General features: G+C 38.0%; 1 protein-coding gene across 3 annotated transcripts in view; it reads left to right on the forward strand.

The window, feature by feature from the left end:
* USH2A (usherin) overlaps positions 1-27,065 on the forward strand; it is a 378,126-nt gene that overhangs the window by 321,393 nt on the left and 29,668 nt on the right. For all 3 annotated transcript variants that reach the window (XR_005562590.1, XM_039378797.1, XM_039378798.1), the window contains exon 61: positions 2,700-3,054. Coding sequence is in view for 2 of the 3 variants with exons in the window: in XM_039378797.1 (XP_039234731.1) it covers positions 2,700-3,054 (355 nt within the window). In the remaining variant the exon portion in view is untranslated. The remainder of the gene's footprint in view (positions 1-2,699; positions 3,055-27,065) is intronic.

Below are 27,065 nucleotides of genomic sequence, written 5' to 3' on the forward strand. Positions count from 1 at the left end.
GGGGTGAGCGTTGCAGTCGGTGTCGCTGCAGTCGTTGGTGTGCAGCTCTGTAGTTAGCTGTCACAAAGAAGATCCTGTTCTCCTTCTCATGTCATCCTGCTCAGATTGGCAGTGGGGCAGGGAGAATTTGCCCTTATAAAAATAACTATCTGAGCATCTTTAAAATGAATGTAAGCAGCAAATCAGACTATGTATATTAAGAGGCAGCTTCCAGCTCTTGGAAATGTTATTCTCCTTTGCAGCTCATTGTACATAAGAAACACTTCCAGTTAAATGAGCAGCTGAATCTTAAATCTTAAGACGATTGAAATGATTACTGACTGTTCAACCACTTCTGTTCAAAGTTTATTCATACATGAAGATATTCTGGTTTTTAGCACTACAGATGGGACCATTTACCTAACCATAAGTTTCATTCATTAAATATTCAGCAGTAATAAGATCTAAATACTTAACCAGGCTACATTGTACAGATTTGCCTGTGGATGAGCTTACAGTTGGTGGCATATTTGATCTTTCAGTGTGGAAAAAACTGTTTATCACAGAGTTTAGAATATTTATAAAACATAAATTTGTGTGTTCATTTAAGGGCCATACTGCTCGGTCAGCAAGACATATCAAATGTGACTTTATTGCACTAAAACATACTCTCCCATATTTACAGAGGTTTTTTTAGGCATGTTTTTGAGAACACAGAGAAAAGACTGTATTTTTAGGTGCAGGAGGAAGATATAGTATTTCAAAATTATGTGTCTTACATTGCATCAGTTAACAGCATCCAGGGGAGAGTTCTGCATAAATCTTAATTTGCCCTTATAATAGAGTACAGGAAATTGTATTAAAAACTGCTGGTGGAATGTTGGAGACAATGGGAAATTTTGGACCCCAGCTCTTACAGAGAGACTGAGAATTCCTAGGGAATCTTTTTTGCTTCTTCTACTTGCCATTCTTCACCCAGTTCTGCCAACCAACCCTCAGTATCAACACACAACTTGCCTATTTCACTACACTAGTGATATTGTACCTCAAAACTCTTCGTTTAAAAAAAAAAAAATCACACTTCAACCCTTATAAACAAAACAGTGTTCATATAGTCTGCTTATCTCAGAATTTAGCAAAAATTATTTAGCTTCATATAAGAAAGCAATGTCTTTGTGCATGCCTTATATGTCCATATACAGAAAGGATGAATAAGCAGCTGTGTACACACATGCATTTGTTATAGTCTTCATATTTGCATGTTAATACCTGGGACTAACAAGCAGCTAAGACTATCAGTTCTAAAAAATTGTTGCAATTTGAATTTTTAAATTATTTCCTGATTTGATCTAACAAAATCAAATTCAACAGAATTTTTTGAAACACAGATTTTCTCTTGCCAAAGAAATGTTCTTCAGCTTCTGTGTGTGTGTAGTGAACATGACGCCCAGTAGCCAGACAAACCAATTTTACTTCTGCAAATTTGCCCTACTTGCACTAAAAGTGGCAGATAATCTAATTTGGTTTTTTGGTTTTGGCATGGAGGGCAAAAGTGCTTTTACATTCTGCAAAGGCCAAGGTTTCTGTGAAGAGTAGGAGAAATACTTAAATTCCTGTGCAGTACAGCACAACCGTCATTGAGATTTATCACACTGTTTAAATGTAACCAACTTAATTTCACACAAACATTTTTATGCCAAGTGAAAGAATTGATTTGATAACTCTGTTTTGAAGATGAGTGCTTGGCTTATTAAAACTGTTGTAAATTATATAGTAGAAGAGGCCATATTACAAAGGGGCTTAGGATCATCTGTAGTCATAACCCTGTATATACTTATATATGTGTACATATGTGTGTGTGTATACATAGACGTATATATATGTATATATATGTACAAAAATAAAACCCCATTTTGCCAAAAGCCTATACAGTGAATTGTCCTCATATATCTTTAGTTTGCATTTTTAAACAAAAAACAGCATTGGAAAAAATATGTAGTTTATTACAGAAAACTCTACTACTGATATTTTAATGAGGTTTTGTGGTGGAGCTGCAAATTCAGCTAAGTCTATGCGCAAGGGATTACTTATTCCATTTGCAAGAAAATATGGGATATTTATTGTGAGCAAACCAGAATTTGAAAGTGCACAGCTTTATTTTTGAGGGCATGATAGAATATTTATCCCTTGTTCGCTAGGTAATATTTTTCTCAGTAAATTGGTCATAAATTTTCCATAAATGAGGGATTCTGAGGTGAGTACCTCCATAAATAGTTTGATTTTCAGAAATGTTGAAAACTTGCACCCATATTGCAATTCAAGTCATTACTTAGCAACTACATACGTATTTAAAATTTCACGATCTAATTTATGAAAGTCTTATTTGTGATGTGTTCTATCCTAGAAGGACAATATGCTATTGTGTTGTTACTCTGGTACTCTGGACAGTGACAGCATACTTGTTTGACATGTTTTATAGTATTCTTCTAGATAAAGGAGAATAATTGGTTGCCTCAAAAACACAAGTTCAGTGAAATGCTTTTAAGATGCAAAGATAGGTAGGCAGTTCCTTGTGTGTGTGTGTGTAACTTACGGAAATAAGTTTTGTTTTTTTCTGAGATACAGATTGAATTTGGAACTTCAGGATCTACTGCTATGGACTGGCAAAGTTATTTTTTAACTTATTTATTTAAACCCTTTGCTTTTTTATTTAATTCCAGACGTCCTGTGGGCAGTCAAGAAGAGCTGCTTTTGTTCATCTGGACTGAAGGAGCCTTGGAGTTTATTGATGCATCTGATGCCCTACAGCCTTTTACTCTCTATGAATATCGTGCCAGAGCTCAAAATTCTGTGGGGTCAGTGGACAGCTTGTGGGCTTCAACCCAAACTCTGGAGGCTTCCCCATGGGGCATGGGAGCCCCTTGGGCACAAGCAACAAGCGCATACTCAGTGAGATTGAACTGGACCCAGCCTGTCTCTCCCAATGGTGTTATATCCCTGTATCGAGTGGTCTATCAGGAAAAACGCAGCGACCCGACATTTAGCACCCCAGCTGTTACAGCACTAACCGTAATGGTAAGAACTGGACCACAAAACCAGTTTTAAGATATTTTTGCTCTGCTTTGTTCTCTGCTGTATTTTAGAATCTCACTTAACACTGATTAGAAAAGTGGGGTTTCCGATCGTCAGTAGCGTTGTTGGTTTAAATTTTGTGTTTTGCCCAGTGGAGACTGAAACATTTCACATTAATACTGGATTTCTAGTAGAGGCAAGTAGATTACTCGAAAGCATGGATGTGTCATGTCTGGAGGAATTATGCACATCTACCTTTTTCAGCCTCACTCTGAAAATACTGTCCTGAGCTTTTTGTCTGACCGTCAAATAGTGTCACAGGATCTGCACAAAGAACATCAATATCACTCCTCCTTGTATATAATTCTATTTTTTTAATTCAGTTGGAATCATAAAGTGAATGAATTAATTAGTAATTACATAGTTCATATATGCAATGCATTTGCATGTTCCCTTCATAATTCATCAGTAATAAAAGCAGATCTGCTTTTATTTCCACTGCATGTACTTATATTAAAATGTGCACTGCTGATATGTCTTTTCCTTTCTTTTCCTGTTTCTGCTCAGTGTGTGAAGGGATAGATTCAGGAAAGATCAGGCTGTTTTGTGAACTGACTAACAATGTTGTGTAAGTCAGTGACAAAAATGTTTTGTGCATTTACCACTGCTCCTCGCACTTATATATTACATTCTAGTCTTTCTATAGCAAGACAGCTTATAGGTAGTTGGTTTGAACAGCTGTATATTAGGATACTACTGCTATACTTGGCTGTCTTCTGAAAATAGATTTTAGAAAACGCTTCAGGAGTTTGTAATAAAGTTTGGTTTCCTCAGCAGTGCCACCTCAAGTTCACAAACCTAGAATTTTCCCTAAATTATCTTCCTAGTCCATGTTTGTATTGCATAACACTGGAGCCCCCCTAAATTCTTAATTATCCCAATTATAAAGTATCTGGTTGACATGCTAGTAGGATCCTAAACACCTTTCTCTGGAATACCCAATAATAACCTCTAAGTAACTTCCTCAGACAGATCTCTACATGACATGGTGGGAGAAGTTTCCAGCTCAGTGATCTTACACACTCTTGTTATCACATGGTTCCAAAGCAGTTTTGTGTCTGGCTTCCTGGAAGCCTAGATGTATTAATTTTATTATACATCTTTTTCTGAAAAAGAAAACAGATCTTGAACTGAATGATAGGAATATAGACTTTTGCCTTCTGAAGCAGTCACATTCACATTGCACAGCATGCTAGGCTTTAAAAAGTAGATTGGGATTCTAGAGTTATTGAACTTCAGTGGCATTTTGCTACTTAGCTCCCTTAACTTGTTTTAAGAAAAATAACCACAATCATAATTGTGATGATACACCTAAGATTTAAAACCAGTGAAATGACAGGGCTTCTCCTAATACTCTGCTTCAGCAGCAAGCAATGTGTTGCTGAGCATCAGAATTGACCTGGCCAGTCATGCATTGCAATGTCTTCTAAGCATGCCAAAAACAACAGAAAATGTCCAAGATGGTTGTACTGTGGGTAATAAAACCTACCAAAATGGTCTTTTAAATAATGTTGCCACAGTGTGTTTCTTTAACAGCATCAGTTTAAAAGCCTTCTAGATTAACAAGCTATTATTTACTGAATTAGTATTTTCCTGGCTCCAAAATTCTTTCTTTTCCCCAAACATTACCCTGAATCAAAATAATATTCTGTCAGCATGTGTATAGCTGTTCTACTAGCATTGCACCAAACTGACTTGCATGGTTTTTCTACTGTTCTTTGTCATGAATGTGTATTGATTATTAGTTTTGCTACCCTTTTTTATTTTAAATATTATACTACTCTTCAGGGAGGAATCTTTCTGCACATCTCCTCCATCAGTTGCACTCACTTTAAGCTGTTGCAGCTGCATTAACTCAGTAGAGTTGTTTCTGATTTATACCAAGGACCTGAGGTCTGAATCCTACCTCTTCTGAATATAGCAGAAGAGCTGAAGCTTTGAATCAAAGTTATTGACATAAAGTGCAAAGAGTCCTGTTATCAAAGATATCTTCAGGAGGTTAGGTCAATTATCCCAGCAGGCAAAAACCTGGGCACCAACTTTCAAAGTTATAAACCCTTAAAAATAGAATTTTGTCATGAAATTGCAGGTATACCCTTAACTGTAGCTTTGTGAATGAGATACTTTAATTAAAATGTAATTTTATTGAAGGAACTAGCATTCCAATGATTAAACTTCTGCCCCTTTAAAATATAGCTTTCAGGGGTACTAGGCTAAATCATTTAATCTCCTAAAGCATCTCTATTGGAGCTCCCTCGTGGGATATGTCATTAGTCATTCTCTCACACGAGCTTCCATGTTACAAGTAAGACTTAAAGTATTAAATGAGCAATGAGTTCGGTCCTTTATTTAATCTGTTAGACTCCATTCTTATCCCATTAGATTATTCCAGAAAAAAAAAAAAACAGTGCTAGAATCACAGTACCTGATCCCACCCTTGTGCTTGTCGGTTGCACCCAGCTTGCCTGCCACAGGACATAAAGCTCGACTGAAACCTAAAGTAGAAATACAATCCTTGTGACACTGCAGGATACAAATTAAGCTTTCACTATTGTACCTGCAGATTGTTCTAGTTTGACAGCTTCGTTTCCATCCATTTCCAGAGCCAAATGAGAAGCATCTTCTGGGTTTTCAAACAATTTGACAGGTTACCTACTCTACCTTCCCAAAATGCAGCTATTCACTCCCCACTTAAGGTGCATTAATATGGATTTGAATTAATACGTCAAAGGTATGGCTGCTTATCACTGACCCTTTGAAATTTTACACTGCCTATGGAGGTGAAAATGAGAACTCAATTCTGAGAGCAAGAGCTGCTGCCAATGAAATGAAAGGAGGATCTTCCTGCACCCTTAGGAACAAGTGACATACAGTGAGCCATTTTGATGCTTCACAGTTAAAGAGCAGTGTCACCCATTTCCTTAGCTTGTTTGACCAGGAGTGTAGTGACAGATGTTAGGTGACAGCAAATTAAACTGACATTCTGGTTTATTTGCAGAGCAAAGTCAAGACTGGTTACAGCAATACAAGTGTCTCCCACAATGTCTTTGCAGTTCATTGTAACCCTCTAAAGCAAGAATGATATTTAGTGTCTTATTTGACAGCATTAACATAAGACAGATGTGTTTATAGGGGAATGGATTGACAGTAAGTTCTCATTTACAGAAATCTGCATAAAGTGACTAAATTGTCAAAGCAAGCTTCTCACTCTTGTGAACTTAGGGCTTAAGCTTGTGAACATAGAACCCAGAGCTGATTTCATTATAAAGCCAGTGCCTGCCAAATAGCATCAAAGCATCACAGTTCTTTACCTGTTATATTCCAAAGGTTGCTGTGAGGTAAAACCGTGGGTAGGTTTGGACATTTCTCAGTAGATGTTTTGTGGGGTGTGTAATGCTGTTTTTCCCATGACAATTATATCAACTGTTTGGTTGTTTTTCATAAGCAGAAGAATTCAAAGCCAAGAAGATGAGTAAAAAATGTAAGAATATGTAGCTGTTAGAATGTGCTTGGAGAAGGAAAAGCATCCAGAGATAAGGGTTAAAAAGAAAAATGCCTGCTATGGGCAGTGCCCCCCAATTATTATTATGTAGAACCAAGGTTTCAGTGTGTTAAATTCACCGCAGAAAAGTGTAGATAAAAGTACAATGTGCTTGTTAGAAGATGCAAGAGATAGGTATAAGCATTATAGACCTTATTCCTGGGAAATTTTGCACCTGTGCCTACCTAGAAATACAGGTCTTCTCAGAGGGTATTTTGCAGTGTGAGGCTCTCAGGCCAAGTTTATCATAAAAAGCTTTTTTTGGCATATCTATGCCAGCTTGGGATGTAAAAAATTAACACATCTCATAGCTGTTATCACTGCACCAGCAAAGCCTTTGGTTTGGATGCAGCTATGCTAACAGTTGAGAGCACATGTTGGCTTCCCTTACATTATTTGAGAGATGGTATATAACTACACTGGCCAAGCTCCTCTTGGCAGGTACTTCATCTATGTTAGGGAAATCTGTGTTGCAGAATAGCAAATAAAGAGTTTGGTAGGAGGATGAGGTTTTGGCTTGCATGATTATGTTGTTATAGGCAGACAGCAATTTGTATACCAAATATATAACCTGTGTAAGAATATTAAATATAGGTTATTTATTGAAAAACTTCATATCAAAAATATTGCATCAGGAATAATCTAGAGTGGCTGGTACTGCCATATATACATGCCTCCTATGCAGGATTTTACAGATATCTGAAATCATGCATCTGGAGTTAGTTTCTTTTTATTTGTCACATTTAGAAATACATAATATATTAATGTGTGGTCCTTCATTTCTGCCTGCTCATATAGACCAGTGAACATTTGGCAGCATTAGAGAAGAGATACCCCATAGTAACTTCCTTGTACATAACATTACTCACTAATGCAGTGTAAAGGAGTGTACATGGCAACTTTCTTATGCAAGAAGTAATTGAAGATTGTAGCCACAAGAATAAGCATGCCAAGGAGAGGGACCAGGGAAACTTCTTTATGCATGCCTATTTCAGATGCCTGGGAAATGGACTGCACTCTAAGAAAATAAGATTACAGTAAATGAAGGAATCCCTGCACATGCCAGAAGTTCAGAAGATGTGCTACTTAGCAAAGAATGAAAGCTGTGAATGGCAGTGGAGGGCAAAAGTTAATTAGGCTACTGTGCTGCTGTTAGTGAGTGGAAAGTAGCCACAACTAGAAACAAGATGGCTGCTCAGCAGTGCCCTAATACAGCCAAAAGATCATCTCCTTAGCTCTGCAAGGGCTTATGGGTTAGGGGGAAATCATACACAGATGAATAATTTTTTTATGGTTCACAGACGATCAAAGTGAAATTCAGCAGCTGTTCAGGACAAGTGACCACTCTAACGGCTGTAATATAACCTGCTAAATAGAGAGGGAATTGCATGAGAGCAAGAGGTTAGCTGTGATTATCGGCAGGTGAGTGCTTTATTGAAGTTGAAAGACCATTAACATTGATGGAGTAATTATTTCAACTTGAAAGTAATTACCTTGATGGGTGATAACTTCTCCAGTGTTCCCAAATTTGATTGGACCAAACAATTGTGAACTCTTGAAGCCTAGAAAAATATTACAACAATACTGCAATGTTTAAATTACTGAAACCACTGTTAGAGTATTTTAATTATGCCTAACAGTGAGAAGATTTTAATGTACAACAACTGGTGACCTCTCATGTATAGAGACATTTGCTTTCTAATTTCAATGAAATGATCCCCACCTACTACGTGTGTGCTGTATGTGATGGGTTTGCAAATGAATCATTTGATTTAAATGCAGTTTTTAAGATTCAAAGCCTCGTTAGCACAGTTTCAGGAAGGGCTTGTACTGGAATTGCTCTAATTGTTTTATTTGCCAGGAAAGCCCAGTAATATAAAATGCTTTCCGTGTTTTAATCTCTAGAACTGTTAAGCTTACATAGGATGAATACAGGACAAGTGCTCCTTCACATTGAAGGAAGCTTGAAAAAAGTGTGTGAGGCAATCTGTGTCTCACAGATTCTGTTGTTTCCATGCTGCTGCAGAATATGCTGGGTTTGGCACTATAGCTCTGTTTAAATAAGCATTTGGATTGGCACTATGATGCCCCTCCAGAAACTGATTAAGTGCTTCAGTAAGCCCCACCTATCAAGACAGACATGTAGAATTGCCTAATTAGAGCAGAAAGGATGAAATGGATTGTTGCACAACTTTGATGATTTTGAAGTACTGTGGTAATAGAACTGGATGAGAATGGTGAGAGAGAAAGAGAGAGGCTTCAGCTTTTCTATTTATACCATCCTTGCTGTAAACAAGCCCACTTCACTGTCTCCTGGATATTTTCAGCAGCTGCAGAAACATAGCTTTAGACTCTGCTGGAACTCTGCCAAGAATGAAAGAATCCTTGCGAGTTAGGTTGCAGGGTAGCAAGGAAAGGTTTGTCTGGTGTCTGGGAGGCCTTAATATGTTGTCAGGCAACTGGTGATTTGAATTAGTGAAGTTACAGCAAAGAAGTTTATTTCACTACATTTTTTCTTGAATATTTTCTCCCTAATTCAGTGTCCAACATGAAGTTAACATAACTTTGTCTGGCTGTAAATTTTTGCACCAGAAGTAAAAACACCGAGAGGGTTATGTCTGACCATGCCTAATCACACATTCCAGATTGACTAGACCAGAGTGTCTGGATCAATAGGTAATTTCTTCTACAAATAAATTAGTTACCTATTTGGAAATATCTGGTGTATTTTATCCTTGGGCTTCTCCTTGTGTAAGATCCATTTTTCACCCATTATGTAGGTCTTTTTTTGATCAGTGAAACACATGGAGAGTTAGGTCTTTTGAGAGATATTTATAATGTTTGACTTAAGGTATCTAACCTAGTTAAGGTCATGAGCATCCTCTATACACCATGAAACCTCCATAACGTCTAAGGCATGGACATTTACCATCCTTGGGCTGCAGCTGTTCACACATGACTGCTTTTGTCTGGTGTACTTGTGTTCCACTATAGGCAAGTGTCAGTCAAAGAAGGTGTTTGATTTTACACTGATTAATCAGCTTTCTTAACCCACACAGTGGAATTACATAGTTTGACGGATATAAAAGATGGTACCCTCTGACAGAAAGACGGCTATGGGCAGCACTCTGGAAGTGGTAATCTTTTCAGTTTGTGCATCTGCCGTCATAGGGGAATAGGTGACCACCTGACAAAGGCTAAAGGCTAAATGAGATTGCATAAGTGCTCCATATACTGTTTCTCTATATGGAGAATGTTTTTATATGTTTTTTATTTATGTTTTCTCTAAGTCTTGCATTGAGACTAAGATCAAGCTAACCAGGCACTGTAGGAAATTGACAGAATGTTTTCTAGTTTGCAAAAACAAAATAGAACCCCCCCCAAACCTTCACCTTACTAAGTATAATTTGTTAGGAAGCTATAATATGGGGTCATTCTTCCCTTTGTACCCTGTTGTGTGTGACTGCACTAAATCTGCTTTAAAAACAGGGGTTTGGTAGGCTACAGATGCTTTTCACATATAAGTAGGAAATAAAAATGAAGAAGGAGGAGGCAGAAATTTGTTGGGTAATATGTACAGCTGTTTTTCAAATTAGATATCTGTTTAAAAATGCTTAATTGGATTTGACTAGATTTTAATTCACATTTAACCAACATTCTTAAGTGGATGTATCAGGCAACTCCAAGATAGTGCTCTTTGTTGGTAAAGTCATAGGGCAGCTTCCTAAAAATCCCCAGAGTCATGCCCAACAGTTACAGATACAGGAATTCTTCAGCTGATAATTAGAAAGACCACTCCCCAGACCCCATCCTACTCTCCAGCACCACTTCCCTCCACAGATAAGGTCTTTTATTCAAATTGGCTGAGAAGCATTATGTCATATGCTTATATTTCATAGGGAATTTTAGCAAACAATGGGTAGTTTTAATAAATAGAGAATTCTACCTTAAGAAAAAAAAAGAAAAAGCAAGCCATGTGACTCATGGGAATTGATAATATAACATAGAGCCTCATACCACTGGGGACTCCATTTGAATCTAATCCAGGTCTACAGTCACCAAAGTCATTCTCATCAAACAGCCGTGGGGTGTCCTATGCAAGATAAGTTTAGTATTCTCAGCTGACCTCCTGTCCTTTCTCTTTACTGCTCCCTTTTGAATCCATTCCCATCACTCAGCTTCACAGCCTCATTCAAGCTCATCTCCCCTATGCTTGTTGCAGTTTCCCATTTTCTGCCTGCCAAGTGACCTCTCTCTCTCCTCCTTTCATACTTTACAAAAAGCCTTGGAATGCACGTATAGTCTTGCCTATAATCTTGCCCCCTCTTTTTCAGGGAGCAAGACCCTAATATCTGCATGGAGCTAAAACATGAGTTTATCAACAGAAAGCTCTCTGGGAGTGGGAATGGGTGTCCGTCTGTATAATGCAGTTAATTTACAGCATTATATAAATATTATTTTTGAGACTATAATAGCAATTATGGTGAATAGGGGCCAGATGGCCTCTGTATCTAGAAAGCAGAATGTCAGTGTATTTTTAATGGACATAAGTGTTACTTTTTGACAGGAAGGTAATATTAAATTCTATGTTATAGTTGCCTGGCAGGTGAGTATGGTTCTGAGTTTTGGTTTTTCTTAAAGTAATTACTAATGTCATGCCTGGATAATTTTGCCCACTAAAGCCTTATTCTGTGGTGGGGTCTTTGTTGTTGCTCTTTTTTTTTTTTTTTAAGGATGGTTATTGATCTCTTGCTGAGCTGAGATTTCAGTTTTATGCCAGATAGTTTGATTAATGGGTTGGTTTCTGTAAGTGGACTGAATGGGGATAGGAAGCACAAGCCACTCATGCCGCCAACCCTAACTCCGTCAAGACGCATAGCTCATTATGAAACAGTTATCAAGTATACATGAAAAATTAATTGGGCTCAGTTTGATTCTGAAAAGGATCAGCTTTCTACTTGGCGGTCCCCCCAATCTTTCCAGATGTTGCACGCTAGCCCCTCGAGAAGCAGCGAAGGGAGATGTATTAATACATTGTATTGATTAGATCAAGACCCCTGACAGTTATTTGTAGAGATACCATCTGGCTGCTGTTCGAATTCCTTCACCAAAAACAGGACGTGACATGTTATTAATCTCAACTCTCTAAGTATAGACAGTTGCCTTTTCTGCTAAACCGCGTTTTACCATTCCGTAGGAGATGGAGGCAGACCTGAAGGGTGCTGAAATTAAGGTTATTACACAAATTGAGCCATATGGTCCAAATATTTCAGCAAGAAAATTGCCAGGCAATAAAAATTGCTCCTGCCTTCCTAATGGTGTAAATTACAGTTTAACCATGGCTCTAATGATGTCCTTCTGCCGCGCTTAACTACTGTTACATGAAGGACATTGTTTTAAAAATATAAAAAACAAGTAAATGCCAGCAGCGTGTTTTACAATCTGTTAGTGTGTCATTAAGAACACTGTCAGAATTACATAAACATAATGGCAGGCAACCTAGCATACAAAAGAACAAGTATGGAAATAGAAAGTGTCTTGAAAACTCCTTTAGCTCTGTAATGTCAAGAGCCCTTTCCCTTCTGGAACTTTTCCAGTATGGGAAAACGTGGCTGCTTTCACACAGCCAGTTTTCACACAGGCTCCGATGGAGATTTAAAACCAGAAAAAAATACTGAATATTCTGATGCATTTTGAACAGGTGACAATGGAGGGGTATAAATTTACTATCACATTATACTGTAGCTGTATATAAAGTTAACTGAGTATGAAAAAGAAATCCTAAGTGTGACTCTCTTTTCAAACTGCAGCATTCTTTTTATTCTTTTGGATCATAGTAGGACTTTCTGGTTTTCAGACTTTGGGGGGAATTGCAGAGTATTAAAATAGTTTCAGAGCTCAAAGCCTCTGTAAAATTTTACTAACAGAGTTAAAAATCTTAAAAAATTGTTTATTAAAAATAGCTGTAACTTATTTGTTATGAAAAACAAAATGAAAGTAGTTATCCAGTCATCAGGTGCATTACTGACTGATTCTGGTGATTCATCATACAATGTGGAAATTAAATTGTAATTAAATAAAGTGAATAATTAGCCAATGAGATTTTATTTCAAAAACAGTCATCCAGCTATTAAGTTTGCAAAGGGAAACCTCCATACAAATAGGAAAAATCACAGAAGTTTATAAAAATCCTTTTTGGAATATTGAGTTTGACCACTTCTACTTTAAATTATGCAGATTTTAATAGTTCATATATGCCAACCCTTTTCATAAAATAACCTAGCATGACCATGTTCCCAGCTTGGGATCTGGCTGACTGGGTGCATAGCACTGGCTCAGGGGATGTGCACTTGGAGCACATCTGTACCAGCTTTGTAGAAGTGGCTGCTGGAAACCAAGGGGTCCTGAGCCCCACCACTGCCACCACTGCCACCCCTCCCTCCCTTTGACCACGTTATTCTGGGTCTGCTGTGCAAGTGGAGCTGCTGCTTCCCCTCCCATGCCCCTTTGAAGGCAGAAAGTTCCACACCCTTGCAAGGGCTGGATCTTCCTGCAAGTTTCTGCTGGATCCTCCCGTGCATTGAAATACGTTTTAACAATGTTGAAACCACTGCTGAGCAATGTTGAACAGACGAAGGGAAGGGAGATTGCGAGTTAGCTGTCTGGGTTGGCTGGTTTGTGAATAAGCTGACAGGCAACTCCTGTATTTGTCTTCAGACCTAGCACAGTTTCTGAATTGTGTGAAGGTCTCATTTTTGTGTGGAGCAGGGAAAAGATGACAGGGGACTTTTGACAAATTTAAATTGAGCCCAAACCAGACAGTTAATCAGATTCAATAAAGTTCACAACAGTCTTTCTATTTGTCCTTCTTGCTTCTCAGTACCAGTACAATCACAAATGAAAACATCAAAACATAAGTAATCCATGATTGGTTGGTTGGTTTTTTCCAAAGAAACTGAAGGCAGAAAATAGTAGACCCTTGTGAGGATGGTAGTCTGAGAACTTCCTATCTACAATGCATGGGAGGAGTTTACATATATATAACCTGTATTAGGAGGAAACAAAGTCCAGTTTATGAGTTTATCCCCTTATAAACTCATATAAGTATTTCTCTTGGTACCTTGAACTTTTTATCTTATCAAAGTCAGAGAAATGCATGACAAATGAGATCTGGAGCATCCAAGTGTGTTGTACTCTCCTCAGGAGCACCCCTAGTGGATGGATTTTATTGTTTAACTGCAAAAACTCTATATTGTATTTTTAAGTTTGTTTCTTTAGCATTCATTAACGAAAATCTCTTCAGTCTTTAAAGAAAGAGGTACAGATGTCCCTCCATCAACATCTGACAGGCCAGAAGATTTGGAAAGGATATGCTCATTGAACTGCTTTATGAGTGCCAAGAAAAACTACGAGCATGGAGAGAAGGTTTCTACCCATGAAGTGGAGGGCTTACTGCAAGAACCCCTGCCAAAGTTGCTACTAGATTCAGAGAAATGTTTCTCATCTTATTAGTAGGTGACACGTTACAGCTTTTAGGATATCAAATATTATCTGTTACACCTCTGGCACCTTCCGGCTGCTTTGCTCCCACCACCAAAACTGTGGAAACTGTTTCTTCCTCCCTTCTTTTCCCTTCACAAGCCTTCCTTTCTAGGAGCACATTTAGAGACCATGAGGAGTGATATAGGAAACAGGAACTCCCATCCTGAGGATCTAGTAGAAAACTTCTGTGTTTTTCAGATTTTTGTTAGGAACTTGTTTCTATTTCCAGATATTCTGAAGGTCATGCAGTCCTTACAACAGACAGGACACTGCTTCAGTCAGGTAATGTCCTTTAAAGGTCTTGTATTATTGAGGCTGTGTAGTTATGCAGGCAAAGCCTTAGGAGACAAACAACCACTTACATGTTCACTTAAGGCAACCTATGGCTGGTGCAAAAGCAGCAGCCAGACCTGCAGCACAATATCCTCAAGCTCTTTGACTTTACAACTGTGGGTGCCTTTTTTGACCTATCTATGGCTGCTCTAGCTTCCTTCTTTATGTAGCACATATATCTTCTAAACAGTTCTGTGCCACACCACCCTAAGATAGAGATGTTGGGATTTGGTCCATCTCAGTGAGGCCGCTGGAGTGTGTGTTGCCTGTGTGCCAAAAGGACTCTGAAGAGTAGTATATTCACAACAGGAAGATGTACAGAGGTCCCAGTATCTAGTTAACCTACCAGGGCATATTGCAAATCATGACTCGTTTTGGTTCTGAATTTTGCTCCAAGTATTTTCCTAAGTCCACTTCCTACAGGTTTGAATGCATCAATTATTTTTTTTCCCATCCAGAGCAAAGTTCCCAGTCTGAGACAAATAATCCATGCTGTGTGGAGATGCTACTCTGGTGGCTGCCAAATAAAGGCACCAAGTCCCACAAAATCAGAATTGCAAATGCAGATTTAATGTGGCAAGAGGGTGAGGGAAGTGGACTCCTTGTAGTGATAAATTTTCTGTATTTTTCCTGTAAAGAAAACTTTACTCTACACAAACAAAATGAATGAAACTTTGCAGAGCTCTTATATTTCAACAGGCTTTAAAAAAGAATTAATGAGAAGTCTGAAGACATCCTCTCCCAGATGAAGTATTATTCTTGTCATTATGGTATAATAAAATTATTTTTTATTGTTTTCTCTTCAGGGGTTCAAGACAGATGATAATTTAGATTTTCTCTAATGCTAGTCTATGCTAGAAATGCTAGACCCATGATGTACCAATAGATCATGAGATTTATACTATAGTTGTAGCTTAAGACAGTGACATATTTAAGTGCTGTGCTTAATGTTACTGGAAAGTCCTGGCCTATAAAGACTGACTAGAGACCCTGAGAGCAAATGGGAAAGAAAACATCACCTTTTCCACAAAGTAACAAAATAGTTTGAGCTCTAGTTGTCCTGATGTCAAAAATAGTACTGCCTTTGAGGACAAATAGAGTTGGGAACATGTGTCTTTCAAAAATGAACATTTCTGAGAAAAAAAATTGCAACAACTCTTCAGCATACTGCATCTTTTTCTCTTCGTGGTCCTGCATAGAAGCATCACAACACTTGCTTTGTTAAAAAAAACTCCTGTATTGATATTTGGGTTGAGGGTATTAATAAAAATTTTAAACCACACTGATTTGAGTAACATCATCTCAGGCTGGGATGATGTTAAAATCAGGAGTCTAGGATGTTTGCTTTAGTATTAACTAAACAGATATTTGCTTCAGATTAGCTAAGGCAAATCCCTGCTCTGGTTGGGTGCCATCTACATTCACCATGTAGTTTTGGTCTTCTGCTTATGAAGACCCTAATCCATATCCTTGAAAAATCAAAAGGAATCTTACATTGATTTTGAAGTATTTTGAAATCGCTGCAGTTATACTTCTGAAACTATGAATTGTTTTTCTGTTTCACCTTAAGAAAAAATAAAAGAGCAGACCTGTATGGTCTGTTGCTGTGTACTGGTTGAAAATGTTACCACTGATTTTATTGCTCTTTGAGTCTTAAGTGAATTTAAAGAAAAAGCACAGGTCTGAATTCTAAAATCTTACCTTAGATGGCAAATGTAGGCTGATCTAATCTGTGTAGAGAGAGAGTGAGTTTTCTGTGACAGGCTATTTAAAACAGAGGTTAAGCATAAAAAATATGACTTTCCCTTTGGAGGGCCCTCCTACCCTCAGTGCAGAGTGTAGAGAGTAACTGAGGACACTAACTACACAAGATTTGTGTCAGAATGTAGGAGAACATTGTGACTGTTTCCCATAGTGCCTATCCTCATATGTGAGCACTTGAATACATTTACAAACCTGTCCCAAAATGACTAAATTGTACTAATTTCTCTTTGGATTGCTCATTTATAACGTGCATACATGCAGCTAATCAATAGATGAGACAGTGAAACTAGTGGATTTACAACTTAATATGCTGGAGTCAATAATGTGCTGTAAAGACATTTTCAGTTCAGAAATCAGCACAATTTGTTCTGTACTAAGCTTATGTGATCTATTTTAATTCCCTAAGTAACTTAAATATCCAAGGAAAATACATAATCTGAACTAAACCTGTTATGCTTCAGTTTTCAAGTAATATTTCAGTATTTACATATTTCATCTTTTCTCTAACTACTGCACCTTGCTGGTGCCATAAGCAGCTCAGACTTTTTTTTTTTTGGCAGAAGCTCTGCACTGAGAAGCCCAACCCACACTAGGAGGGACTAATGAGTGTGTGACCATATGAAAAGACATGATTAAAGACTCTCTTTTATTTATGCATTAACATTTCTAACTGCTTTCTTGTTCACACTGCAGCAGATATAGCTGTCTACTTCTCTGTATATGTGTATGAATTTAGTGTTCATCTGACAGCATAGAAAATGGGAATGGGCAGTCTGCAGATACAGCTTCATATGCTGTGTCAGGGTGAGTTTCTTCCCAATGGTGCATCCTAAGAGGCTTAAACTAGAGGGAATTGTAGCCATGTGGTCCAAGATGGATCTGGATGTTCATCCATGTGTGTTCACTTGGGTTTACTTGGTTTCAAGACATTAAACCTGAAAGCAGCTTCTCTCCCAGTGACTCCACCAAATGCTATTGCCACTCTTTCTTCTTGTCTTCTTTTCAAGCCTTTTCTTAGTGTGGAGTTGATTCCAAACCTTCGTATCACAAGAGGTAGCTGCTAAAAGACACAGCAATATATCTTATTCTTTACTGGACCTCAATATTTTCATCAACAGTGCAGTCCATAGCAACTGCAAAGGAAAAACAAGACTTTTGTTCCTTTTACCATCATGTGGCACAGGGACTTCGCAGGCCACTCATTGAGGCTTTGCACTACCTTGTACAGCCAGAAGGGGCAAGATCTCCTATAGCAGTCTCCTACTCCAAGTGTGGGGGAACATCCCATTAAGTTCTGGAATGAAGGTCTCAGTGTGTCAGTATTTTGGTGGGAAACTGTGCTTTGCTGAGGAATATGTCCCCAAAGTGTGCACCTAAATACATGTCTGATCAATATTCCCTGCTAATAGTCAGAAAATAGGCTAAACTTCCCTCCAGCTACAGAAAAAAGCAAAGGCATCCCTCCCTGCATCAGCAGTTACGTGCTTCTGGCCTTCTGCTAACAGTGACTACTCTCTACAAAAAGGTGTGGAGCAAATCCCTTTTTCCTGGCATGGATTGACATAATTGGACTTCACCTTTCCCAAACATCTACCTGCATACTTTCCTTTACTTTCAACCAGTCTCTACTTGGAAAGCAGGTATCTTCATGTAGGAATTGTAAAGCATTGAGGGAAGCAATGGAAAACCTGGTGAAGAAAAGCCTTTTGAGAGACAAAGGCTTGTACTTTTTGGCCCATCATTTCTTAAAATACCTAGTTCATTTTAAAGGTGACATTTTAAGTTCAGCCACATACTCAGATTAAACTTTGGCCTTTATAATGTAGCTCCAAGTAAATTGTTTATGCTTACCTTTGAATGTCTCTCAGAAGTGATTACATACATAGCAGGCAAAGTTTGAATGAAAAGCTAGGACTGTTCAGTACAGAGCAAAGAAAAAGGAATAAAACAGTAGGAAGGAAAACCTTTTAGTCTCCTTTCAAATGTTGCTTTTATTTTCCATTGTGTTGGCAGAAAGCAGGGATTTAAAGCTGTGAATTGCCTGGAGGCTGTGCTATCTTCCTCTACTTAGCAGCAGTTAGAACTGCTCTTTTTTTGCATGTGTTGGGTGAGAGAGACAAGGACTCAGAATGATTGAGAAAAGGGAATAAACTAAGCTTGCATTTAACAATAACATGACACATCTATTGTAACTGTGTAAAATGGGATCTAAAACAATAACTATAGTTTCCTGAAGCTGTACACAGTAACACAGGGGGATATCCTGAGAGTTAATTAATTAATGTTTGTAACTTGATGTGAGATCCGATGATGAAAAGTCATATATAACTGCAAAGTCTTAATTCTATGGAGCACAACTGACATTCAGTGGAATTTTCAAGGAAACTGATATGGGAGTTCACCTGTAATCTATGTTAAGATTTAGATTGTCCTTGTGCAAGTCTCCTTAAAGATTTTCTTGAAACTGTCTTTATTCTTTTTACATTTCTCTTTCTGCATTACGGCTGTTGAGCTGTGCAAAGGCAAAAATTGAAAATAATTGCTTTTATAGAGGAACGCCAAGGGATCTTTCCTCTCTGTTTTCCATTCACCAGAACCACAGCCAAACTCTCTTTTTCAAACTTTACAGAACAAAGAAACTTTCAGATACTGTGCCCAGGTAATTTTTAGATGAGATGGGAGAAGTTTTACAGTGTTCAGAGTCACTTTTCTTCACAATATCAGACACGATGTAATTTGAAGGGAGATGAGGAAGGTGTCTTACGGCACAGATATTTGAATTCACAAATGTAATAGAGGGGCAGTGTGAATTCTTGAAAACAAAAAACTTCAGATGAAACCAAAAACCAAAACATTTGATAATGACAAAGGCGCATTCTTTTAACAACAAGGCACAACTGAGTACCATAAGATACCTTGAGTTGGGAAGTTCAGGAACATAAATTATCCATTTTTATGGATAACAAAAACATCCATATTTTCATTACATTGGTTTATAAAGCTCCTACCACTCTGGACATTACTGGAGAAAAAAAATATTTGAGACTAAGAAAATGTGGCAGTTCGGATTTTATTTGTTCTGACAAAAGCATCTAACTTGATTCTGGCCATCAGCCAAAATATCAAATGGAAAATACGGTTTATGGCATTAGGAAAAAATATAACATTAACCCCCTAATGCTCCATATTAAGGATGTACCCCCTACCATTTGCAGGTTTGAGCCCTTAGGCTCTAGCTGCTGTTTTACGGCAGCAGTGTTTTTGCTTTCTTTTGCCATGGCTACAGACACCATAGAATAAATCCATGAGAGAGACTCCACTCCTAGATGTTGACAAATAGTGGATAGAAAGTCGTTGCTCAGCAGGAGCACTATATGTGGTACTTATGTTAAACATATTCTTGGAGTTCAGATGTACAAGCGTGCTAATTCTAACAAAGAGATGCAAACCCCAACCAGACTTTGTGTGCTTGACTTTCCTAGCTTTCTACCTTCCCTGAAGACATCTGTCTATCCCAGATTACAAAGCTCCACCTGAAACATGCTTCATTCCGATTCCCCTTGAGACCAAGGCAGGCTCAACACATTGCAAGTTCTGTGCTACTTTGATGAGAATATGCAGATTCTGCATTACATGGTGTGTGAATTTGGAATGTCACAAAAACCTCCCAGCTCAATTCTGTTGGGTTTGACTGCTTTAATATCATGCTAGATTTTATACACCATGAAGTCTTTGCTGATGTAGCTGCTCTGTCCTCTGTCACTCCCACCACTCTTCACAAAGTATGCCCCATTCAGCTAAAGATATGTGTATTTTTCTGAGGGTGACATATATTGTTTTTCAGTGTGATTTATTTTATAGTATGCTTTTTTGTCTCAAATAGTATTCATTTTTTGCTGCAGATTCTGCCTGTCATATTTTGAAGAAAAACATAGTCTAGTTGTTTATATCCAAAATGATTACTGAAAGCAAATAGTATCACTCTGGTTAAGTGGGGATGTCATATTGGAACTGACTAAACCCAAAGTTTGTGGGTAAGAGTCCCATCACTGTCTAGTTTATAGAATGAGCTTCTTCGTCCCTTCTACCTCACTTTCTCATTGTGAGGAATAAAAAACATGGTTTAAAGTGAAGAAATATGGGGGGAAAGGAAAGAAATCAGGTGCAAATCTATGGTTTATTATACAGTAAGTCTTGTGAGTGTTGTTAGAGATAAAATATTAATGTTAGGAAAACATGTTGACATCCTCCTCTAGATGGTGTCTATAGTGGAATGTCATGTCATTGATATTTTGGTTTATTTGATTTATTTAGTCATACAGAAAAAATTCTTTTTTTGGGTTTCACTATTTCTTGGTAGAAATTAGACAAATACAGATGCAAATACATTTTTGAGAAGGTGGCATGGAGTGATGTTTGATGAATTTTAAACAAATAATTGTGAAAGAAAATAGAAGAGAGAAGATGAAAAAGAAAAGAAAAGAAAAGAAAAGAAAAGAAAAGAAAAGAAAAGAAAAGAAAAGAAAAGAAAAGAAAAGAAAAGAAAAGAAAAGAAAAGAAAAGAAGAAAAAAGAAAAAAGAGTATTAATTAAATAGCAATGTTGACTTTGCCCAAAATGATTTCTTTAAGGTTTTACCAGCAAAGTGCAATGTCGTTGCTGTTTAAAAGTGTACTGCTACCCAAAGGCCAACTTGGTTTTATTTGATTTCATTTTAATGTGCAATGCATCCTGGTTTTCTTTGTGGTGCTTTGCTTTCAAGTCAAAGCTAGGGATTCAGATGCCTGGTGAGACTGCAGCAGGTCCCAGGTGTGCCAGGAAAGAAAACTGTCTACTGTGAAAATAGGCAGCAACTCCATGAGACAGATTTAGCTACGTGCAATTCACAGTTCTTTACATGCTCTGCCAGGAAGGAGGAAAATGAATCGCAATGTAGTACTTCTATAACAGGCATTAAGTGTTGTTCACAGAATGTTTTGAACTTAGATTACTGCTGTTTTTAAAGGTTTTTCCCTAGTATAGTCCACAAGCCCACACATGACTATTCGCATAGGAAATGATTCAGTTATGTGCTAAGTGAAACAGGGTGTGCAAATTAGGGGTTTTATTAAAAAAGCTGATAGCATGGTGCTGTTAGGAAAGGACAAGAACATAGAGTCACAGAGAAAAATTGTGTTCTCTAGTGTTGATGGCAAAGCTACTATTTGTATTAAAAATAAATTGCAGGAACGTTCTTAAAGTTGAAAAAAAGAAAGCCTTATGTTTGCCAGGAATCTCAAGGAAACAATATTTTATGATCATGTTACCAAAGCTTATGTTTTAATAAGAAGCCTTTTGATGTGCTTTACCTTGTTGGCTGAATCTATTCTAATGCATTTTTAAAATAATTTTTCCTAAATTTATGTATAAAAAAGCAAACTCAAGTGTAATGAATTTCTGAATGTCATTTCCTAGCCACTGTAGAAGAAAAGACTTCATCGATCCACATTGGGGCTGGGAAAGGAAGAGTGCCCTTTCATCTCAACCAAAGAAAATTTGGACAAATATTCCCTGGGCAAAAACATTTAAAAATTATTTCACGTTTAATAAGGAAATATCTCATTTTACAAACTTAAAAAATTTATTTAAATATTTATCTGGTTCTCTTTCGTAATTTCTTTGGGTTTTTACTTACCATAAAAATTATCACCAGTATGGTACATTTTGATACTATTGAAAGCCTGTTGAGTTATATGAAATAATAAAATAATTCTTTAAAATTAAAAATAATGTTGAAAGGCAATTTTAAAATTCTAAAATGAAATGTAAAGTTCTTAAAATGTAAAATTTTAAGAGTGAAATTCACAAAAAATGTGAATGAAAAAGCTATTTTTTTTTTTTTTTGTGAGGAAAATAAATAGTGCAACATGAATTTCTGGTAAAAATGGAAATTTTGGTTACCTGTAGGCAAGATAATTTCTGGTAAAATGAATATCATGTTGGTATCTATTTGACTAACCTTTGAGACTTTTCAGTACTACCAAGGGAATAATTTATATTCCAGTCCACACTGCTACAAGAAGAGACTCATAGATTACTTGTGTATCCATAAGTTATATCTTTGTGAATCTGAGCATAAGGCTTTAGGAATAGAGTAAATTTTTTAAATGGAAAAGACACAATGTGCATGATACAAGCCTGAGAAGGAAGGCAACCCAAAAGACAAGTTAGTGTTTGCATATGAATATGAACTCAGTGTAATGTTTAGAGTGAAGGCAGGGGCTAAGAAATGGTCTGGGAAATGAGAATGAATATCAGAGTCAAGGTAGAAGTCCTCCTAGTGCTTTGCAGAAAATGGCAAAGAATCTGGATTAGACAGAGAACTGGATAAGAGGATAATAACAAAGGTGAGGATACACTGAGTATCTTAATGAAATCCCAAGCATTTCCCCTCACTTCTGTCACTTGTGGAAGAATCTGTTTGAATTCCTTCATGGACAATTTGAAAATTGGCATCAGAGGATAGTCAGATTGCCATTCTGACTGTCAGGAAACCATAGATTTCTTCTCCCTTGTCCAGGGACAATTCACCATTTCTGCTTCTGTAGACAAGGAATGTTATACGGAATTACCTCCCATCGTTTATGTCTGTGGGTTATGCAAGAACTAGTTTGGATCACTGTACCACTACTGCAATTAGCAGCATGGTAGTGTCTGATGCCACTGGGTTTAGCTAGGGACTTGCAGAAAGAATGAGCTAGCTTTTTAATCAACTATTGAAGATACCTGCCAAATAGAGATTACAGTACAAAGGGCAGATAGGGACAGAGAAGAAATCCAAGCCTAACCTTAACATGACTGGTGGCGACTTGCTGATCTTTGATGATTACCCCTAAAGAAAGGACAGATACTCAAGCTGCCTATTGGGCAGCTCTTCAGTGGTCTGGAGATGATCTGATGAATCTGTCACGTTTTGAACTCGTGCCCTGAGACCTAGGCAACTGGGTAAGCTGGCCTGCCTTGAAAAAAGAGGAAAAGCCCAGAGTGACACCACTGGAAAGTGCTGCTTCATCAGATCGATAGATTCAAAGATGACTAGGTTGTGTAGTTGTATGCAGTTTAAACATTTGTGCAGGGAGTCTACCTGTGCAGAGTATTATTGACAGCTACAGATCAATGCTAATTTTTGATCATTTTCAACCTACAAAGACCTCTTGACCCTGTTGCCACCTTAGGGGCACTTCAAGTAGTCAAAAGCAATCACGGTAGGCAGTGTAAAATCATCAGACCCTTGAAGGCTGCACAGCCTTGCCCGTGCCCAGGAGGAGGACCAAGAGGTAGCAAGGAAGGCAGGCACCTTGCATTATGGATGCCACTGCCTTTGAACGGCATGAAAGACTATGCTAATTTGTTTCCAGAATTTAAGTGACTTCTATGCTCATGAATTAAAAAATAAACAAACAAAAAAGGCAATCTGAAGCAAATCTTGATGGATATATTATTCATGATTCACGTTCTCTCGTTTTATGTTTTCAAAAATATGTTAAAACAAGGTTTTATTTTAAATAACTTTTATTCTAATTTACAGTTAAAAGAGTGGAATTGCTCTTAACAGCTTGTGCTGCCACTGGCAGTGTGTGAAGCATCTTACAAAGCAAGACCAAAGGTGTGGTCCTGCCTGGAGTAGTGGTAGTGCTGCCAGAGCTGTTCCAGGGAAGGGAACCAGGCTGCCATAAGCAAGGGTCATGTCAAAGGCTGAGCTCTGGGCTACAAGGTGGGATCAAGTCACAGTGGCTCGTCACAGCCTGTCTCAGGTGTCCATTCCCATAGTGTTTACATGGAAAGACTGGGCCATATAGGAGGAATGTGAGAGTGTACACTGTAAAATGTTTGCTGAAGTATTCTTAATTTACTGGCTGATAGAGTGAGAATGTTTCACAATAGGAGAAAGAGAAATGAGGACATGGGCTTGTAGTCCATTGGATTTCATGGTCAGTCAGTCTATGAACATCTTAATGTTTGCATTAAAATTTTATTTTGTTGGTTTGCTTTCAATGGTGAATGAAATCTGGACTGTTAGCATGTGTAAACATGGGATATGTGAGTTTATGGCTATGCAGAGAAAGACTGGGAGAATATCCAAGGCAATGATTTTGTTCCTGCGCCTGTTTAAGGCTGTGTCGTCCGCTGAAGCCAAAGTTATAGTGCTATCCCTTGCAAGGTGTATTTTGCAATTTATATTTGACCATTCCAGCAGGACAGTATTTCTAGGCTGAAAATGTCATGGGAGGACATAAAGTGATTCTTAAAATGAATCACCGAGTCTGCCATCCACCCTCTTTTCAGCATCAACCTTTGAGCTGAGCAAATTCACAACTGGCAATGGCAGCAGTGCAGGGGGAGAAAGTGGGGCTCTCTACTCTGGGAGTACATCCCCTGAGCTTACTTCAAAACCAAACAAAACAAAAATGCATGTAAACCGTTTGCTCTTCAAGAAGTATCTGTAGGAGCCAGGGATAAAAGTCATCCCTGGAAGGAATGGTTTAGCAGTCTCCAGAGAACATGATGAACTGCAGGCAAGGAAATCCCTCCATCCTTGTTTCATTTCAAACTGTAGTGAGGACTGTAAATAATTAAATCTTGCAGTTTAGTGGGAAAATGGTAGAGGGTGATGAAAAATATGCTAGTTTTCTGTTTAAAAACGGAAATCTAGTGTTTTGTGACAGCATTGCTGTCACGAAAACCCACCCTGATGATGCAGCTCATTAGAAAACAGAGCCATTGCCTTTTGTCTGATGTTTGTAATAATGTGTTTGTACCTTCAGAGAGCCTCTCTGTAGCGGTTCAGGAGCAGTAATTTAATGTTGTGTGCTCCTCTCCTCCCATCCCCACCTCCCAGCCACAGAATGTAAATTTTAGGCTTTTAAAAGTTCTGTTTTGAAAACCTAATAGATGACTGTCCTCATAAAAACTATTAATACAGACTACATCCAATTGTAAAGCTAATTTTAATCATGTTTTGTGCCAACATAATTTCTAATGCCAGATTTTTATGCTAAGCATGAGCCTCGATTTGAGCACTGTTCTTTAACCTGCAGTTCATAATTTTGCAGTCGGCTTTATAGGTTTTTTGGCTATGGCAGTTTGAACGCTTCCACTTTCAAGGATCTAAGCCATAAATGTTTATTAAAAGAATCTATAATGAAATCAGGTTTGTTATTTTTTTAATGGCTGCCTCGAGTATGTTGGATGACTGAACGCACGTTGTTAATCATTAAGTACTCATGTTACAAAAAATGTTTGATAGTATTGCCATCTAGGGGCTGAACGAAATTCTCCATGCTGAAATAAACTGTAATTGAACAGGTGCTGCTATTGACAATATACATATGTTTTTGCTTTATAGCCCACATGCTTTCCATGTTTCTTATGACAAAAGATATCTCTAAATGTCCCACAGCAGCCAGAGCTTTCTTATATATAATCTGTTCGAGGTGATTGCTATTTGCATTTGAGCTTATGCTTTTTTGGCAGTGATGGCTGGGAATTCCTAACAAAGAATTATACTTTTTTGCATTATTAATCTTGCTAGTGTTTGCCCTGTTTAACAGAAAAAGGAATCATTTATCAGAAAAGTATGTTTATAATCTGTACTTGTGGCATCTTCAGATTTAATATTCATAATGGTCATTCAAATGCTGTGCTATATTTATCTAAAAGACTAACTCATTGTTGTGAGGAAATAACTATTTAAATATTTATAATCTAACTTTTAATATTTAAAAAAAGAAATTAATATTTCTTTAAAATTTGTTTCTGAGTCTGATAGCTTAACAAATGTTTAAATATTAAACAATTGGAAGTGTTAGCATTTAACAACTTAATATGACTGAAACAGGAAAATTGACTTCATCTCTTTCTGCCACACGAAGGCAACTGAATTTTTGCACTCCCCTTCTTGAGACTTATGTAGCTCATGCAAAAGCACAACTAAAAACAAGATTAAATATATTGGTGGTCAGCTGAACTCCTTTCTTCCTCACTCATCTGACCAGACAAATCTGCACAGTCTCCTGTTGGAACATGTTACTTCTGTTCAAAGTAATACCACAGCTGTGTCTCCTTCCTGCCTAGATCAGAGTTTGTGCCGAAGCTCTCTTTGCCTGAGCAGTGTCAGGTCTGTGTCAGATGCTGTTTGGGGTAAACTGCCTAAAACTGTGAGCTGTGATGCCAGTGGCCCCTTCTGGCCGTGGCTGATGTCCATCACTCTGCATCCCCCCACAGGTCTCTCTGCTGGGCAGTGGTCTGGTGTGGTGGCAGGTCAGCCCCAGTCCTCGCAGCCCAGTCAGAGCCCAGTGGGATCCACGAACAGCCATGTTCTTCTCAGCCTCTGCCCACTGGTTCAAGGCAACGCTTTGGCACCAGGGAGGGTCTAAGCTGCTTGCTCGTGCCCCCATCAGCAATGTGGCTGCTTCCTCCAACCTGGAGAAACAGGGATGGTTCTTGTAAGGCAGCAAGTTGCCCTACAGTCATCGTACATTGTGATTTTATCTCAAACACCATCTTTGCAAAGCAGGAACATAGGAACTAGTTTATTCAGTCTCTATACTTGCCCATCTATCCCCCCCATCCCTCCTTTCCCTCCTCCCCCATTTTTAAGGGTTTGTTTTCAGTAAGGAAATTAAACCATACTCTTGGAAACACTGTTTATACAGTTTATAATGCCTTAAGTAGCTAGGACACGACAGCCTGTGAAATGTCACATCTACACACAAGATGTGTAAGATTTCTGTAGA

This window comes from Pipra filicauda, unplaced genomic scaffold (genome assembly GCF_003945595.2).
Source record: "Pipra filicauda isolate LSUMZ 115617 unplaced genomic scaffold, ASM394559v2 scaffold147_size4022426_pilon, whole genome shotgun sequence".
Taxonomy (NCBI): Eukaryota; Metazoa; Chordata; class Aves; order Passeriformes; family Pipridae; genus Pipra; species Pipra filicauda.